This window comes from Populus trichocarpa, chromosome 2, assembly GCF_000002775.5.
Source record: "Populus trichocarpa isolate Nisqually-1 chromosome 2, P.trichocarpa_v4.1, whole genome shotgun sequence".
NCBI lineage: Eukaryota > Viridiplantae > Streptophyta > Magnoliopsida > Malpighiales > Salicaceae > Populus > Populus trichocarpa.
Window position 1 is genome coordinate 13,377,681 of NC_037286.2, and position 20,302 is coordinate 13,397,982.

Here is a 20,302-nt window from a genome sequence, read left to right on the forward strand (position 1 = left end):
GGACTTGAATCTTTGTAGATTTGGATGATAATCAATTTACATCTATTATAGAAATATAAAGACTGCAGTGACTTGAACTCAATGGTCACTGTTTGTATTTTTGCTTTATGCAACGCCAGATCTCCGTGGAATTAGATCTGTTTTAGATGGCTCAGCAATGACTCAAAAGTCTCATGTTCAATGTTGTATCTTGCTTCAAGTAAAGGTTGGATTGAGCAGGCAGTCCCGACCAAGAAGTTTGAATTGATGCAGTCTTGCATATCGTACAAGGATAAGTAGCTCGGGTTGTGTCCGAACCCTGGTCAGTACCGTGGGAGGGCACTACTAACACAAACTAATGGAGCTTGGAAAAACATTGTACTAAAATAATGTTCACTAAAATAATATAATGATGATTTTATTATTTATCCAAAAAATCTTAACACTTGCTGTTAAATATAGAAGTTAAAAAAACAAAAAACAAAAAGTTGTTGTTGCATGCGGCGCCTCCTAATTACCAAAACCCTCCCTTCTGCTATGTTATTGAAAGTGTTGTCGTGTTTTCTTTTATGTTGTTGCGACATGTGTAGACAATGGTGAAGTAGTTTGTCACTGGTGAGATTTTTTTCTTCTTCTTTTCTCTCTCGGTCTTAATAAATTACTGCTTAGTCAGTTAGTTCTTTTTGTTGTTGATATTTCAACTTCAATCCTCATTCTTTTGATTTTTGACATTTTGTTAAATTGTTTTTTCTTTTCAATTTCACCATTCAGTAAAAAAATTGTTTGTATTTCTTATTTCAATTTTGATAATCATTCTTTTGATTTTTTTGTTCTTTTGATAAATTGATTTTTTTTTTAATTTCACCTTTCAATCAAAGATAAAATTTAATTTATGTTTCAATTTTGATTCTCATTTTTTTAATTGCTATTTTTTAAACCCTTTTCTATAATTAAAATTCTTTTTGGAATTGAATTTCATGATTTTTCTAGATAGAGTGCTTCTAATTTAATGACTCGGGCCACATGTTTGAAAAGTTAATGCGGGTTGATGTTTGTTTTTTCTAAAAAACAGGCTTTGTGATTTTCTTTGTTTTTTCTATTAGGTTATCCCGATCTCATGACCTGGACTGTAAGTTTGACAAGATAATACGACTTGACTTGATCCTGATTGTCGGGGTTATAGGTTTGTCTTGCTAACTCAGGTTGATCTATACTGATTTTCTTAAGTTTTTTTTATTCACTTTTGTCTTTCTGTATTAAATGAGCTAAGAATTAAGCTATATCGTTGGTCTCTTTTGAAAAAACAAATTCTTTATATTATCACAATCACTATTTTTTTGTAATTTGGTTTATATATTATTATTTTTTTTTTTTTATCAATTAAATAAAATAAAACCAACTTGTTATCCAGTTAGATTTATTACTTGAGTCACAAATTTTTCTTCTTCTTTGACACTTGTTTGTAGCACCCTAGCATTATTTTTTATGAAAAGAGTCAGGCCCACAGCAGATGTGCTTCTTCCTTATCACACTAATGAAGCTTAAAAAATATATACATTTTTTTTATATATTTTTCTCTCTTGTTTTTCTATTTTTTATTTTTTTATAAAATAAATATAACTAGTTAGTCACCAAGCATAATAATAAAAAAATTATTCTCACGCTTGTATGTGTTTTAATTAAAGATTCCTTTTATCACGTAAAATCTATTTAAGTATCCTTAATAAAAAAAGTGCGAATTAAATTTTGATTGAGAGCACCATTAAAATTTTGCATGTTAACTAAGTTTATAGTCCTGTGAACCGCTGCGGGGTTGCCCGTGGATTTAAAAGAAATAAAAAATAAAATTACTCGGGTTATAGTCCTGTCTAGATTAAATAATTTAATTTAATTTCAATAAGATAATAAAAAAATCAACAACGATGATAAACAAATAATTTTTTTAAATGACCATATAACCTAAGAAAAAAACCTTTGGAAGTATGTAATTAGATGAAAAGGATACAAATAACCCGGCTTGAGTAAACCCGAGGTTGCTTGATAAACATGTAAGTTGGGTAATAAAAGACGAGTCATAGTACGTTAACATGCAAAACATGTGATCCAGGTAATGAAATCATAGAACCCAAGATATTATTATTTTAAAACCCGGCCCAGCCCAACAGGTTTGACTTATGACCCGGGTGATTCGGGGCCTGGGTCGTGCCAAGTTTCAACAAAAATAAGGAGAGAATTGACCCGGTATGATTCGATAAAAAAAACTAGGTTGACCTGCAATCCAATTAGTTATAGGAAAACCCAATAAAAACCAATTAACCTTTTTCTTTTTTTTTTTCAATTTTTTTTCACAATAATATCCTTTGTACATTTTCATAAAATACAAAAATTGGGTTGACTCATGACTTAGAACTGCACTGAGTCGATCCCTGAGTTGGGTTTAAAAACCATGTGATAAATAACTTTTAAAACCTATGACAGTGGTCATTAGAACAGAAACACGATACATGAAAAAACCGAGAAGTCCAATCCTTAACAAATCAAATGTTGAATGATGAAATCATGAAAAAAAATTAATTACATGAAAAGATCTCAAATGAAAAAATAGCAATTAAAAGAATAAGGATGAAAATCAAAATTAAAAACAAATTAGAAGGAAAGAATAAATTTTTGATCGAAGGTTAAATTGAAAACAAAAAAGAAATTAACAAAAGGACAAACAGAAAATCAAAAGAATGAGAACTGGATTAGAAAAAATAAAACTACACTTAGATTGAAGGATGTAATTGAAAACCACCAAAATTTTAACAAAATGTCCATGAAAAAAATTAGAAATTAAAAGAAGGATCATATTAAAAAACATTATATATGACAAATTAGGATTGATGATTAAATTGAAAATAAATAAAACTTTAACAAAAGAGTCAATGACAAAATAAAAAATCAAACTAATAAGGACTAAAAGTGAAATACCAAGAACAAAATGGATCAGTCTGTATTTTTCAGGTAGGAGAGAGAAAACAAGAAAAAAAAAGATGATCGGTAAGAAATCTCATAACATTCATCAACATTCTTCGCCATATTAAGAGGAAGAAGACACATCAACACATCCAACGACACGATAGTAGAACATTTTATGCCATTAGAGGTGTTACACGCGTCGCCTAAAATGTTCGGGTACCTCCCACACATAAATACTATTTAACTAATATGAAAAGACATACATGCCATTAATTACCCCAATATTTACTAAAAACCCAACGTAAAAAGACCTAAAGTTGCCTCACCCTATGGTTTAAATTTTCTTATCTTAAGGGCATACTTATCAATTCATTGTATTTAACAAACAAAAAGACTTATTTACCTCTTCCCGCCAAGTTTATAATTGTTATTTTTATTTTAAAGGTAATTATATCATTTTATTGTAAAAGAGATGTTAGTGCATCATATAAAAAGATCAAAATATCTCTATAATAAAGGCATATGGATTTTTTTTGGGAAGGGCATTTCGCTATTATAGTGAATTGAAAAATATGTCCATGGTTACAGTGAATTTGACTTTTATATATATATATATATATTAGCATCTTAATATTTAATGATATAGACATGAATTAAAGCAATTTTCAATATCAATATGGTTTGAATTTGTCAAGAGAAATAATAAAGTTTGTGAACCCTGGATAAGTTTTATTATAAGTATCCTAAAAGAGATAAATAGAGATAATAATTTAATAATTTCTCTTGTAATTTAATCATGTTTGGATTTTTAATAATAATTTATGGAGTTTTGATGGCTTAAAGTCAAAACAAAGCTATTATAAGATACTTATGGTGATCTTACCTGCATTTCCATATCAAGATGGATCAAAAGTTAATTTGTAATGCAAAACGAATATGCAGGTGATGCTTTTTTTTTTTTAACATCAAAATATTTGAAGTATGAAATGAAAATTTAATGCGTGTCTTTAATAAAATAAATCAGTAATTATATGCGGATTAACATTTGTGATCTTGTGCCACATGCATATAATTAATTTTTAACAATTAAATGCCAATATTATTTTAAAAACAACAATAATTCATACTCTCTTTATACAAAATTTCAGCTATTTGAAATAAAAAGAAAAAAAAAATATATTTCTCTAATTTAAATTCTATTTTCTTATTAATGCTTTTCTTGATTGTTTTAATGAAAACTGTTTTATAAAAAAAAATCTATCATGTCTAAAAAGAAAATTTAAAAATATTAAAATAACATCTTATCATTTTGTATATGATTGAAGATAAGATTTCTTTGATTAATGTGATAAATTATATAAAAAATATTAAAAAACATAACTTCTATGTTAATTGAATATTCATGAGATCTTTTTATATTTTTCTTCTAATATTAGGCATATAAAAATTAGAAAAACAATGTCAATATTCTCATAAAAACCTATAATATCATATGAAAAACATGATAAAATTCAATAATAATTAAAAAATATATATATTAAGCACTTTACCCAATAGATAGAGGGTTATGGTATACAAATAGAGGGCCATAAATGGGTGGGCTTGCGAGGCCAAACCAACACAACTGACTTTTTTTTAAGAGTAGACGACATGTCATCCGTCCCTTTTTATTTTTTAAAAGTAGATGATGTGTTGTATTCTTGCATACTTTCCGATCATTGGAGAGGTGGCTAAAAAACTAAACTAGGAGAATTTTAGCTTTAAAAACCCATTTCTTAGCCCATTTTAGTTTAGAAACACCTAATAAACATTCTTAGTAAAATATGACTACTCAAAACACTTCTAAATTGATCTAAAAACATAAAATAAAACAAAAAAAATTCTCCATGCTGATCTATTTTTTTAGGCAATATGAATGTCTAAAAACATCTCAACAGAACTCCTCGTGTAGAATGAAATCTATTGACTCTAAAATTAACCTTTTTTTGTTGTCGTAATATGACAAATCAATGACATTTTCTCTCCTTTATTGTTTTTCAGTTTCTCTCTCCCCCCTTCAAACCAAGGGACTAAAAAAGAAACAAAATTAGTAAAAACAAAGTCTATGCATGCATTTAATTAAATACATCAAGAACCATTTATGTCAATAAATTCAAAAAATAAAGTGTTAACGTGTTTATTCAATTCGTCTCGTTACAAGTCGAATATTTTTTTTATAATGCAAAAAAACTAATGTGTAGGTACTATTAACGTGTTTTTTAACATTTAGTAAAAAATATAATCGTGAGTTAAAAAATCGATGCTAACATATAATAAATATAGTAAATATCATATGCGTTAATAATAACATGTAAGATCTTAAACTAATTTTTAACATAACAGAAGAATGGAATAATATTGCAATTACTACAGTAAAACATTATTTCCTTAGTTTTTGTATAATAATTTCTCAAAAAAAAAATGTAAGGAAAAAAAAAACAAATTACAAAAGAATAAAGATAAGAACAAAAAAAATTGGTATAAATAAGTTAAGTGTAAAGTGATAAATATTTAAATTGTAAAAAATAAAAAATAATATTTACTTTCCAAAAACAAATATAAAGAAAAAAAAATCTAAAAAAGATATTACATAAAAATAGTGATAAATAAATGAAGTGTAAAATAATAAAAATATCAAGTATAAAAAAAACTTGTTTTCTAAAAAAACAAAAATTATAATTTTTTTTACAGTGAAAAAAATTTAACAAAATTTACAATTATATATTTCTACGTAAAATCACCTTAGTAATAATCGGTAAGCTTAAAGCGCAGCTGGGCCTTAGGAATCACCGCTAAAAACAAATCGAAGGACAAATAACAACGGCCTTAATAAAAAAGCAGCCGAAAGCAAAGAGCCATACCGTTTAATCCCTCTCCACGTCTCTCCTTTTTCCTTTTTCCTCTCTTAAATTCGCGCAATCTCTAGAACCAGTCGTCGTCGTCATCAACAACAACTCAATAGAAAGAAAGAGATAAATAAATCAGAAATGGACAGCACCACCACCACCACCACCACCACAAATCCTAATAACAACAATTGCAATTTCATGTCATGTGAAAAGCTGGATCGGGTTGCCAGTTGGGTTGGGGTCAACGTGGCGTCTGCTTTCTTTGCTTCTCTTGAAAGATGCTCTTGCATCAACCTTAACACCACCGATCTTGAAGACGATGAAGAAGCCAGGGACCGTCCTCTCATGCTCACCAAGCCTTCGGCCCACGATCACCACCTCGATGCCCAGCCCACCATCAATAGCGATGCCCCTAAGCTCTCCGTCTGATCATCATGATGATCAAGATGATAATTACCCATCTTTTTTAGGGTTTGTTTCATTTCTGTAGCACTTGGAAAAAATAGTTCTATATAATAATAATAATAAGAAGAATACCCGTTACTCTTGCTGTTCTTTTCTTGTGTGTTTAGTGTTGTATTTTGATATTCTATCAATCAGCAAGATGTTTCCTTTTCTTTTGTTAATCTTGCTATGATTAAGATGTTCTTTATTGTAATTTGTGTGTTATTGCAAAATTGACCTTTATTTTTACTGATTGCGGTGTGGTTTTTATGATATTCTCTCAGCTAGAACTCTCGAACCCTGTTCTTTATTCGTTATGATCGTCATAATTCATTGTCTAAAAAAGTTATTCGTAGCTTGTAATTGTAAATGATTGCAGTTGGAGATTCTCTTAATTCGAACGAATCGTTTAAAGGAACCACCTTTAAGGACAGGTTTAGACTTTAGATTTCTGGTGCTTGTTGCTTTCTCTCGGTAGGTAGTTGGTCTTCCTTTTACTTTCATGCAGGTTATTACTGAGTGTAGGTGAATATAGTAAAGGTGGATCTTTCGAGGAATCTAATCCTCGTATCTTCAGCAGTCTAAATTATGTGACTGCTTTTAACTTTTGAAACATCTATACCGCTACAGGGGACTTTTCGTTCTATGATCCTGTGATATCCCTGTTTTTATACTGTCATGTTGGCATTGACTGGGATGCAGAATAATAATGAATTGTGCTATTGATCGGAAGGGAGTTTTTGTTCTTGATCACCACAGATTATTGTTTGCCAAATTATTTCATGCATTCTGAGGCCATGCTTTTCCAAACTTAATGATTGAGATTTTAGATAGTATTAAATATGGACAGTTTTCTCTGCAAATAGTTAGTGCTTTCTTTTTAGGGCTGTCAACGTTGAATCATGACCTGAGCTTTATACTAAAAGTAAGCGATGCTATTTGTCTAATGCAGGGATGGTGTTTTTGGACTGGGCTGAAGAGATCAAACACTAATTTTTCCTTGTTTGGAATCTTATATTTCCTGCTATTACAAACTTGAGCCGATAAATGATAAACAAAGAACAATGCAGTTTAGCTAACCATTTAGAGGATTTTGTAATAGATATATCTTTGTTACAGTAAACAACAAAAGCTATAAATTCATCTTTGGTTATTAATCATTATTTCCTGTCGATATGCGATGGATCCCTGGTCAAACACCAAGTACTGGGTTCCTTGTATCAGTCAACAGAATCAGCATACAGAAAATATATCCAATTGTGGAGTGATGGGATTGTTGGTATCAAGCCAGCAAGACTACTATGGTGGCACCGGATCATTTATTTTGTGATTGAGAATGTTATGTGTAATTATATGCATTTGCTAGGGAATGGTCATCCAGAAAAGGAAAAAAATGAAAGAAAAAGTTGCAGCATGGTTAAACAGCGTATTGATGAAAACTTATTTATACTGCATGGGCGGCCAAAGTTTGAATTGTTTGCAGTGTGCAGCTCTAGATATCAAACACAAATGGGTAGTCTGATAAAGCTATGGAAAGGTAATCACTTATCTCCATGGTCCCTCCAGCAAACCAGCATCAACACACAGCGCATGATAATATATAGTCTTCCTCTCTTCCCTTTCAGGCTCTTGCTTGGAACCTGAACTTTGCCTCGTCTTCTAAGTGAAAAAGCTAGACATGCTTTGCCCATGGCTGTCTCTGTTGCCCTGTAACAAATTAGATAAGCTAAGAACAAATGGAAAAAAGTTTCATCACCTTTGTCCCTCAGCTATTAAATAATTCTTCATCTGTAGCAGTATATACGATTTGTTTCTTACAAGGATGTAAGTTACAAGGGTTTGTTGCAAATTTTGTCTTCGATGCAGTAGCAAGTAATTTTTTATATTCGTTGTAATTTGAGTTTTGGAGCCAGTGGCTCTGATGATAAAAAAAAAAAAAAAAAAATTGAGGATCGAGCTTTTTTACTTGAGAACCTAAATTTTAACCTTTTTTTTAACACAAAAAATCAAAGAAAATATCAAATAGACTTTTAACACCCCCATTTTTTAACCATAAAACATATTTTACTCGGAGTAAAACCTAAAATAAAATCAAATAAAAAAATTATTGAATTATCGAGTCCGATCTGCTTTTCCAATCTTCCAATCTTTCAACTGAAGGAATGGGATACACATTTAGGCAAGATGTTCTAAATGGGAGGCTGGCAAAGACTAAAAGCATCTGCATCAGCAATTTAACATCAAAGTAGCACTTAACTCTTGCATAGATATAAAATAAGTTGGTTACGAATCCAAGGGCCTGATCCAGGTTTTTCACATTCAGATGAAATTGAAGATTTTTATAGCTAATACATACTGGTTCTTTTGTAGAAGGTAAAACAAAAGATTATATAAAACTCATTCAAGCAAACATCAGTAAGTTCCTTCTTTATTCTTCTATAGATACACTTAAAGGTTTCAAATTAACGGCTCTTTCTCATGTAGATTTATGGATTGATCATCTCTGAATTCCAACACATTTCTCCATTGGCACTCCGTGACAAGGTGGACACTATTCTCTGGTTACTCTTCAAATTCAAGTAATCAACCTGTGAATAGGATGGATTTTACAAAGACTAAAAGAAAAATTAAAAGTGTCATCAATCAATTCAAGATTGTACAAGGTTGAACCTGATCAGGCTCTAAAACCAGCAGACAGAATGTGGCGACTGGGCCTGAAGAGGGGTCAAGAAAGAATTCATCTGGAGATTGCTCACTTAGACAAGGAAGACCAGGATTAGGTCCCAAGTACTGCAGCCTTGATTTTATAGCACTAGCAAACCACAATTTCTCTCTTTGCTGCATCATGAATTTAAAGATATGAGCAAACTCTAAGCAGATCCAGGAAATTGAATGCTAAAAGATGGAAAATTCAATTGCATAACACATTAGAAGTCATTATCTTGAATTAAAAAAAGCCTTATTTCAGCATAAGACTACAAGCACCATCCCATTCAAAACTTGTTTTGCCATTTCTAACAGGAGATGTCTTGTGGACATCATGTGATTTTCAACTAATTCTGTTTTATGATTCATGGGTTACCTGTAGTGGTGAAACTAAAACACCATGTTAATGAAGATAATCTTGTGTTTCATTAAAGATTTATAGTAAAGTAATGCCATGAAACTGACAAATGGTCCTTTTTTCTTTGTTGGAAGGGTAACGTTTGCAACTTGCAGACAATGAGGTACATCGAGCTGGGAACCCTCCCTTTTTACTTTCAAACAGCCAAAGCAACCCATTGGCAGGATTCAGTCTAAGGCATAAAGAACTAACAAGGTAAAAAAAGGGGGGGTTCAAATCCAAAGCAAACTTTTTCGTGACTGTCATAACTTAACAAGGTTGTTTACTTGAGTAATGTCATCTTGCAAAACTAAGTAGGACTAGCCACTCTGAAAAAAATGTTTTGCACTATGTTTAACTCTTCCAAGTGACAAAACCAATTAACACATACCCTCTCATGCTGGGCTCTCTTCTTAAATAGATGTCATCACTCATTGCCCTGTTTGTGACTTTCTAACATATTCTCTCTCATACATTGCACACTATTAAAAGGCTCATAAAATTCTAATTTGTGGAATATATATAACAAACCATGACTTAACATTCAGCATCAGAAGTCTTTTTCTTAAACCCAAGAATGGCACATCACCGTTTGACTTCTTTATTTAACACCAATGATATATGTGGAAAGACATCTTGTAATAAAATGTGATTTAATGTAAGGGATAAAGGGATAGAACCTGAAGCTTTGCCGGATTGGGATTGGACCCATCAATAACATCAACTCTTCCATTGATCCGGAATTGCTCCCAAGAGTCGGTAAAATACCAACATATCTACATCAAGTCAAGTTACATCTAAGTAATTCCTATCGAAAATTGAAGAATAACAAATTCTGACAACAAGCCAAGTTACATCCAAGTAGCATTCCTATCGAAAATTGAAAAGTAAAAAAATTCTGAAATACAAACGAGTCATATATTTATTATTACCTCAGCAAATGGACAATGATTAAGCTCTTCAATCTGCATATCGAGGTTTTTTTTTTAAGGAAAAAAATTCAAATAGCACAATAATTAATAATCATATTAAAGGGGAAAAAAAGGGGCGAAGTAGCAAGAAAACCTTGCGTGTACGGAAATCAGTGTTGATTTGGATTCTATCGCTATTTTCTTCAAATCCTCTGTAAGTAGAAAACCCAGCAATCAACAAGCAGACATCTTCCTTAAAAATTCGTAAAACACAAACAAACTTCCAATTTATAATACAAAAAAAGAAGATAGACATTGAAAATTAAGAGGAAGGACCTGAAAACGACAGAGCGATTGGAAGGTCTGCCATTAGATCCAATTGTTGCCTGAAAGAAGAAAACATAGCAATTAATAACTAATAAATTAGCGTTACTTAATTACGAGTAGAGAGAGAGACATACATACAAATTGAACGAAATAAGAGTGTTTGAGGTGAGAGTTTGACTCTATTGCGCTCAGAAGAAGCCGCTTCCATGGAGATGGGGTTACTGTTCCCATTTCATGCTCGCTCGCTCTTCTGCTTTCTAGTCCTTGCTCTGTTTTTGAGGGAGAGAAATTTATCATAAATAGGAAAGGCGTTTTGGGCGTTCTTTGCCAAGTGCTACAGTACTTTGTAATGGTATTTCATGGCCCATCTTTTGGGCCAAGTCTACACACAGCATATGATGTCATGGGCCTTTTTCTTATTTCAATAATTTCAACTGGCTTGATTTTGGGTGTTTAGCGGCCTGAAACCTGGAAGAGAATTTGGGGAAGGAGAAGGAGCACGAGAAGGTTTTCACTATGCTAGAGCAAGAATTGCTTCGTCGGTTTTTTTTTTTTTTTTTCTAGAAATGAAGGGCCTTGAGCCCAAACAAACAATCACGACGATAAGCAACATGGATAGGGAATTGCCATTTTTTTTTAAAAAAAAAAACTATATATGTTATAAAAACATTAAAAAAGTTTGGTGGGAACATTGTTCATATAAAATAATGTTGGATGTTGGGATACAATTTCAAATTAAAAAAAATATTTAATTTTTTTTAAGAAATAATATTTTTATTTCAGCTTTTAAACTCAATATTTGATAAAAGTCAACAAATTTATTATTTATTTATTAACATATATAATTATTTATTTATTTTATTAAATGCAAAGTATAAATTTTTCAGTTTACAATTAATTTTTTTTATAATTAAAAAACATTTTTTTAACAATGCTAGAATTCTTTTTTTGCACTGAGGAAAAAAAACTTCATCCTAAACATAGCACGAGGAATCAGATTAGTGTATAAATATATATATTTTCACATATGAAATCTATTAAAAGAAAAACATTAATAGCAAGTGTGATCTTAATATAGTAAATCATGTAAAACCTATAAAAGAAGCCCTTCAATACTCTTTAACTTAAGGGTTAAATTATTTGACATCAAGGGCACAAAGGTCTTTTTACCGTGCAACATAAATGAAAATTACAGAAAGGCCCCTCATTGTCAGTTATTTTGTTTATTCCAAAGATAGATAAGTTATTTTACTGTGCTTTGTTTTTTTATGAAAATACAAAAATAACCCTAGGTAGAAGCTAAAAGATTTATTTCTTTTAAGGATAATGATGTAATATTACTGTACAATTAAAACACAAAATACCCGTCCTGTTCCTTATGAATTTTAGAACACCAAAATTTTCTTAATTCAAAGAATATTTTACCCTTAAAAATTTGGCTAAGAGTTTTGTTTTTAAAACCAAAAAGAAGAAAATATTATTCCCGTCCATAGTAAATTGTGTCTAGGTGAATAATGTTTTCTCATTCTCTTTTAGTTTTTTTTTTAATTGTGTTTTATAATAATGTATAAAACAAAGTGATTGTTTTTATATCAAGTTTGATTATGATGGACAAAACATAATAAAATATAAAAAATTTATTTTACCCTTAACATATATTGTTGTTAAACTTACATATATTTTTTAAAATAACAATATATATATATATATATGTATATATGTATATATGATATTATGATGCATTGTATTTTTAAAAAATAATTCTCACTTAAAAATATATTATAATATTGTTTTTTAATTTTTGAGAATAATTTATCAAAAATATTTAGAAATTATTAAAAGAATATTAATATAATATCTTTTAAAAATAAACCCAATTAAACACAAGAAACAGGCTGTAACTTAGAATAACATGTCGAATAGATAGATGATTTGATTTGAAACGTCCCTTAAGCGAGATAGAAATCAAATTTGCTCCCAACTCCCACGTGGACTGCTGGGCTTGGAGTTAGGCCAATCTTCTGTCTTTTTTTAATGATTACTAGCAATCATAGATTATCAGAAATTGAAAGACGTGATGATCCTAGCCGAGGGCAGATTGTTGGCGACTGGAGAAACGTTCAAGCGCCAATCAATCATTCTTCGTTACCTGCATTCTAGCAACATGCATCGCTCGACTTTTCTCCGTCTCTTCCTCGTTTTAGCCTTTTATTCTGGTCAATTAATCATTACTACAACATAGTATCTGCATCGTCGCCCGTTCGTTGTCCTAATCGACTCTGCTGACAGTAAATGTGTAGTAAAGATAAAAATCACTGATAGCATCCTTTGCCTGCCTCGACAGCGCACACAATTGTCCATTTTAGAAAGTCTCACCCACCAACCTGGGAACGGAAGTTGATCACGAGCTCATCTAACCTCTAGCCCAGGGTCCACGACTGGTGCAGAAATCAACTTGAAATGAAACTACGCACGCTAATCAATCATAATTCATCATCCCTGTAATCTACGTCTAAATTCAAAACTTAATTTAAAAACCATATATTCGGAATCCTAATAACCAGCTGCTGGTAAATGATTTTCCTTCAAGTTTATATTTTTAACATGTGTTAACTAATTTTTTTTAAGTTAGTGCTTTGGGAAAAACAAAAAAACAAAAAAGCACAAATCTACTATAAAAAAAATATTTAACTCGCGACTGATCAGGTACACGTGAAATAAATATTAGCCATTATGTTTGATAATTTATGTTGGGGTTACCCTAATTTCCATATTTTTGGTGAATAATTTCATGGAAAGGTGTGAATGAATAACAAGGCAAAACTATAGATTATCATTGAAATTTTGTGCATGAATGACAGCACAAAATCAATAATTCATCTGACTATCTGAGTATATTCTGTGGGGCGATGATGAATAATTGTGTACTGAAAATTTTTTATTATAGTTTTAAAAATATAAATTTTTTAAAAATATATATTTAGTTAAACTTATGAAATGAATTTTTATATACAAAATAAATGAAAAGTAAATATTTATAAATAAAAAATTAAATTAAACTTTTACAAAACTAAAATTTAAAATGCAATAAAGTATAAAAGATAGAAATTATTTGGCAGTTATATACATAAATTTTTTCAGTAAATGCTATGTGGAAAAAGAAAAAAAAATAGCTCTAGATTTTAGCATTGTTGAGGGTAATATATATATATAACTTTTTTTTATTAGAAATACATAAAAAATATTTTTTTATATTTTAAAATTTATTTTTAATATCAGTATATCAAAACGAATCAAAATTTAATTTAAATTTTTTTAAAAAAATTCTTTTTAAATCTAAAAATAAATACACCAATAAAACAAGGGAAGCATTTAATGCACCACAAGGCGACGTTTCCCTTGTCGTTTGTTTGCAAGTTTTATTTTCAGCCTTTGAATTTCTGCCAAGTAAAATCACCATGATAAACGTGAAGATGCCATTTGATTATAAAATTAAACAAAGATTTAATTAGGCACGGTTAATCAGTAGCCTCTCTCGATAAATGCATCCTCTTGACCAGGCAAGAGGGAAAACCTTCCTTTTCCACTGCTGTCTCGTGACAAACATAAAAGAAGTTTGCCTTCGAATTCTAGTCTCATCAAACAGAATATATTATATAGTCAATTATACCATAACAAATGAATGGTGAATCTGAAATCTAAGGACAGAGGCAATTAATTAATGAGGATTATAATTGTTTAGCCTTTGTCACGAGCGGACATTTTCAGCTAAGAACATGTTTGGGAACGTGGTGCAAACTGCGTTCCCAAAAAAATCAATTTTTTTTTTCTAAAATTTAATATGATTTGTACGTTTTGTATCGTTTTGATATGTTGATGTCAAAAATAATTTTTAAAAAATAAAAAAACATCATTGACATGTATTTCGATACAAAAAGTTATTTGAAAAGCAACCATTACCACACTGCCAAGCACCCTATCTAACTTAATAGGAGTAAAATTAGAAGGGAAAAAGTCGCTCAAATTTCATAGTAATTAGTGAACCCTAGCATGTGTTGTTTAGAGATTTTTTTTAATAAGAAAATAGCTATAAAAATAAAAATAAAATCACTCTAAAATATTCTATATAAGTTCAGCGAGCTAGTTCTTGTTTGTTTTAATAATAAATGTATTGCTTACATTAATAGTGTTTATCTAAAATACTTTAAAATTAATTAAGGGCATTACACCCATGATGATGGTGAATGATTAATTGGGTCTTGGCATGTTTCCTTTGATAATATCCAAATTAAACTCGAAGACCACCACTCATCATCAATAATCCTGTATGGACTCACACTGACCCGATTCAAATTTACTCACCGTAAAGGAAGGATATAATTAACTAGTTTCAAAAGCAAAAACACAAAAATAAAGTCACACACATTAATATGAAGAAAAAATTAAATTTAATCAACAAATGAATATTTAAAAATAATATTTACAATTAAAAACTAATATTAATGTCTTATAAATATTTACATTCATAATTTTAAAAATAATCCGTAAACAACAATTAACTAAATAATCAAAATAATAGCTCAAAAAAAAATTGTCGTTGACGGGCTCCTTTGAACCAACATGTTACCATTCACACTAGGGGTGTTCACGGTTCGGTTCGGTTCGGTTTTTATCAAAAAAAGTAACCAAACCGAAAATATTTTTTTTTAAAAAAAAACCGAAACCGGTTCAAACCGACCGGTTTCAGTTCGGTTCAGTTTTTTAGAGCAAAAACCGGTTTGGCTCGGTTTTTTCGGTTTGGCTCGGTTTTGGCTCGGTTTTTTGTCCGGTTTTTTCCGGTTTGGCTCGGTTTTGGCTCGGTTTTTTCGGTTTTGGCTCGGTTTGGCTCGGTTTTTTGTCCGGTTTTTTTCGGTTCGGTTCGGTTTTTCCGGTTCCAGGCTTAAAAAACCGAAACCGAACCGAACCGGTCGGTTTTTTCAAAATTTTAATCGGTTTATTCGGTTTTTTTTCACGGTTCGGTTTTTTCGGTTATTTTTTTTCCGGTTTTCTCGGTTTAATCGGTTTTTCAGTTTTTTTGAACACCCCTAATTCACACCCAACATGAATAAAAAAAAAAGCTTTTTTTATATAGAAATTGGTGTCATGTATTAATTAACTTGAATATGCGACATCCAAGGAATATGATTTAATTAAAAGTCTTACAATTTCCAGGTTAATTAGGATAAACAAAAGACAATTGCACATAACAAAAGACATGGTCACGTGTTAAGTATTTCTATCATCCATTAGGCAACATTTAATGATAAATAATTTTACTATCTTGGATTGATTTGTGGATAATAGAATGATTAACACGCAACAAAATAATTAACAAAAAAAAAAGTATTTAAATGTCCGTTTTAGCTATCATAATTGGGGATTTTTTTTATCTATACACACACAATTAAATACTTAAACTAAGCAAACAAAAACATTTTTTTTTTTAATTAAAAAACAACCTATTAGTTGTTAAATTTAATTGAAAATATTTATTTTGACATAAATTTCAAACATACACATCCACATGTGAAATTTCAACATCAAGGCCAAATAAAATTACGTGGATAAACCTATCATTGTGATCCTTTCAACCCCATCATAGGATATTAATTTTAATCCTTATTTAACCTTGTAAAATAAATCCCTAATAACTTCATAACCCCATGGTTCTCGTACAATAATATGAACCCAACACTTCATACATGTATGAATATTTAAAATAAATGTAAAAACAAGGGGAAATATGATTTTACCCTTGTTGGCTGCTAAAATCTTATTTGCTTTTACCTTTTAAAAATGGGTTTGAAAATAATTGAAATTTTTTTTATTTTTTTTTAAATTATTTTTTTTATTATTTTTAGATATTTTGATATTTAGATATGAAAAATAATTTTGTAAAAGTAAAAAAATATATTATTTTAATATATTTTTAAATAAAAAATATTTTAAAAAATAATTATTATTCCAATACAACAAGATATTAAATACACTGGCACGTGGGCTGCGTAAGGATGGTGGGGCATGTGATTCACGTGGTAATGATTATGGTGGCGCAAGTGCTTAGTGGTATTGATTTTGTAAGAAGTTGTTGGAAAACCCTTCAGCTCGTTTTGACAATCGATGCTCAACACCTCAAGTCAACAAGGACGGTTCGGTTCCATTTGAGTGGCTAAGATTTTTGCTTGGTTTTAGGTTTTTTTTTTTTTTTTCTTGATCTCAGCCGGAAATTTCAGGTGTGATTTCAGATGAATTAGGGATAGATTTTTCAGCCTGATTAATACGATGAGGGATGTTACTATCCTGGATTTATTTGCGTGTAATATATATATATATATATATATATATATATATATATATATATAGAGAGAGAGAGAGAGAGAGAGAGAGACGTAAACATAAAAACAAAGCAAACAAAAGAATTTTTTCTTTTTTAAAAAAATCTATCATTTGTTAAATTTAATTATAAATCTTTATTTTGGCATCACAACGAATCACACGTAAAAATTTAACATCAAACCCAAATCATTATGCCTTTAATAAACTGAAATCATCCTTCCCCTCTCAACTCCAATATTGATTTTCATCCTTGTTTATCTTAGAATATTTAATAACGTGATTATTATTGTTTTTTAAAATGTTTTTTATTAAAATATATATTAAAATAATATTTTTTATTAAAAAAAATTATTTTTAATATTAATATATCGAAATGATTTAAAAATATCAATTTTTTTTAATTTAAAACAAATAAAAATTTTAAATTTTTTTAAAACCACTTTCTAAAATACAAAAACAGAATAATGGTTTTAAAACCTTGGTTGCCACGTTGTGGGCCCAAACACGTTAAATACGCATGGATATTTAAAATAAATGTAAAACCAAGGGGAATATGCTTTTTTACCCTTGCTTGCGGCCAGAATCTGGCCAGATCAGAGGTGGCACGTTGTGTGTAGGGATGGTGACACGTGTGCTTTACATGCTGGTATTGAATTTGCGAAAAAGAAGTTGAAAATGACTTCGGTTGGACTGGGGCTGGAGTTTTTAGCCTGATTTCTGGTGATGGTGGACCCGTAAATTCGATGCTGTGGTGGAAGGAGAAGGTTACGGGGCTGTTGCGTTGCTAGGTTTGTCTGAGTGTGATTGTGATGTAGAGCTTTGATCAGAAAAAAATCATGGAGATTGTCGGAGTTGTGAGGGATGTTTGGTTGTTGTTGTGGAGATGGGTTTGGAAGATGGTGGCTGTTGTATGCATGGGGTGAGGGAGATCATGTGGTTTTGGATGGAGTGGATGAGGAGGGAGGAGGAAATCACGAGGGAGAGCGGTGCGTGGTGACTTGTTCCCGGGTTTTGGCCGGCGAGAGGGAAATCTCTCTCTCTCCCGGGGTTCTTGTATTTATTTTAATTATTTTCTTTCTTTTTTAACCTGTCACCTTTGGGTGGCATATTTATATAAAACCTGTCTCTTAGAATTTAATTAATTCCGTTAGTGGTTTCTCGTGTTTTTTCCACCAATGAAAACATTATTTATTATTTTTTTTAATCTCAAATATATATAGTATTGTAGTTCTAATATATCCTAGTTTTATTCTATAATTTAATATCTTATTTATTTCCTTACTTCTTACGAGGTTTTCTTTGTTACGTTCCTTGTGGAGTTCGTGTGCCCTTTATATAAATTTATGGTCTCCAAGAAAATATCTTCAAAGAAAATATCTCAAACCTAATGATTGAAAGAATAGCAATTAGAAGATTTTAAAATAACATAGCTATTGGTGAATTGCAAAGGTCAAAATACGACGTAGTATTAATTTCAATTTTTCTTTGTAAAACTTTTTTTGTTTTTTTATGCTCTTGGGTATTCCTTTGATGACACTAAAGTCCTTATTATTTTATATTTATATAGAGCATCACGTTAAGTTGGCTTCAATTGATCATGCTGTAGAAATCTTTTCCTTTTTTTTTAATATCAATGAAAAAATTTCTAATATATGATTTTCATAAGAATTTATCTCCCACTTTCTACTCTCTTATATTTATACCAATTTCTAATATATTTCATAATTTTTTTAAATGTCACTTTAGGGCAATTTGATATTTAACTAAATATAAAAAAATAAAAAGTTGAAGGCGTGTGCTGCGTGCAGGCACCAGCGCGTGAAAAGAGACTGTGCCCTTCAAACAACTTTTACAACTCCACTTGGTGGACAAAATCACCCTTTCAATATCGTGTTGGTGGCATGATTTGTCGCATGTGATGCTTTTTTCTTCTTCTTTTTACTCTCATTCTCTGAATATTTGCTCGGGCCATGTAAAATTTCATTGGCCTATGATTTATGTGGATTTTCACTTCGATAATTATTCTTTTGATTTTTAATTTTTGTTCTTGGCGTCCTTTATAAAACTTTGATTTGTTCTCAATTTCATTTTTTAATCTCAATTTGGGATATATGATTTTTTTTCTTGATTTATCTTTATTTTTTTGGCTTTTTATTAAATTGATTTTTCTTAATAATTTTACATTTCAATAAAAAATCTATTTGTAATATTTCTCAATCTATTTTATTATGCATAGACATGATCCTTATATTTGTTAATTAAAAACAAATATGATTTGAGAAAACAATGATGTCATCTGCTCTTGTATTGAAAATGAACTTGGAATTCACGTGATTTGGAATTGAAAATCCAATTATCCTTATTCTCTTCTATTCTTCCAAATACTGTGTCTTCTTTAATCGAATTAAAAATTTTCACCATGATAAAGACCAACACTAATAACAATCTAGCTCAAAACAGAACCAATTTCTTGGAATTTTAATCTTATTTTATACCAAATTGGATGAATTGGAAAGTATAAAATTACAGAATTCCTTTGTCCCTATTTACAAAACTAAAATCCCCAAACTATTCAGAAAAATCAAACCCAAATGAGAAAACTAAGAAAAAAAAGAAATTAAATACCCTTGAAAAAGAACAAATTCAAGCCTTAAGTCAAATAATATATATAAAAATAAACTAGCAGAAGTAAGTGTATGAATCAGATTTGACCCATCTCATCTTCGCAAAAGCCTTCTTTTTCTTTTTTTGGTTTAAAATCTCTAGATTTAAACAACGAGATTGAAAGTAAAATAAGTTATTCTTTAAAATTAATAGAAATGATAATGATAAAAGAAAAAAGAAAGTGAAAAGAAGAAGAGAGAATGTTAGATATTAGTTGACATTCTATTCCAATTGGTAGTTATCAATAAAAATAGGTTTGATGTATAGAATCATTATTTAACTAGTTAGTTAATTAGAATTCTTATTAGATTAATATGATAGTTGGAATTTATAATCTTTGCGAATATATTTATAATTTTGAGAGTGTATTAATTAATAAGAGCTTGGAAGGTTCAAATACTTATGTGTTTAATTTTCAACAACAGGTATTAGAACTTTTAAATAATTGATATCAAAGCTTAGATTAATTAAAAGACCAAGAAAGTAAGAAAAAACTTTACACAGTAGCAGAAAAATAGATCTTTTGTAACAATAAAATTTCAACAATCCACACAATAGTAACAAATTCAACACATAAAAATAAAACATGATTTTCGATAACTTTGTTTGACCCACCATATCTCACTTTGATGTTCATTATGATTAGTGGAGCA

At 30.0% G+C, this 20,302-nt stretch overlaps 1 protein-coding gene across 1 annotated transcript in view; it reads right to left on the reverse strand.

The window, feature by feature from the left end:
- Window positions 1-8,502: 8,502 nt before the first annotated feature.
- Window positions 8,503-20,302, reverse strand: part of LOC7457409 (pyridoxine/pyridoxamine 5'-phosphate oxidase 2) — an 82,590-nt gene continuing 70,790 nt past the window's right edge. Inside the window, exons 2-8 of the mRNA XM_002302607.4 lie at window positions 10,749-10,857; window positions 10,620-10,669; window positions 10,438-10,495; window positions 10,305-10,337; window positions 10,053-10,148; window positions 8,940-9,107; window positions 8,503-8,857 (exon numbers count right to left, since the gene is read on the reverse strand). Coding sequence (XP_002302643.2) covers window positions 8,756-8,857; window positions 8,940-9,107; window positions 10,053-10,148; window positions 10,305-10,337; window positions 10,438-10,495; window positions 10,620-10,669; window positions 10,749-10,841 — 600 coding nt within the window. The 5' untranslated portion in view covers window positions 10,842-10,857 and the 3' untranslated portion in view covers window positions 8,503-8,755. The remainder of the gene's footprint in view (window positions 8,858-8,939; window positions 9,108-10,052; window positions 10,149-10,304; window positions 10,338-10,437; window positions 10,496-10,619; window positions 10,670-10,748; window positions 10,858-20,302) is intronic.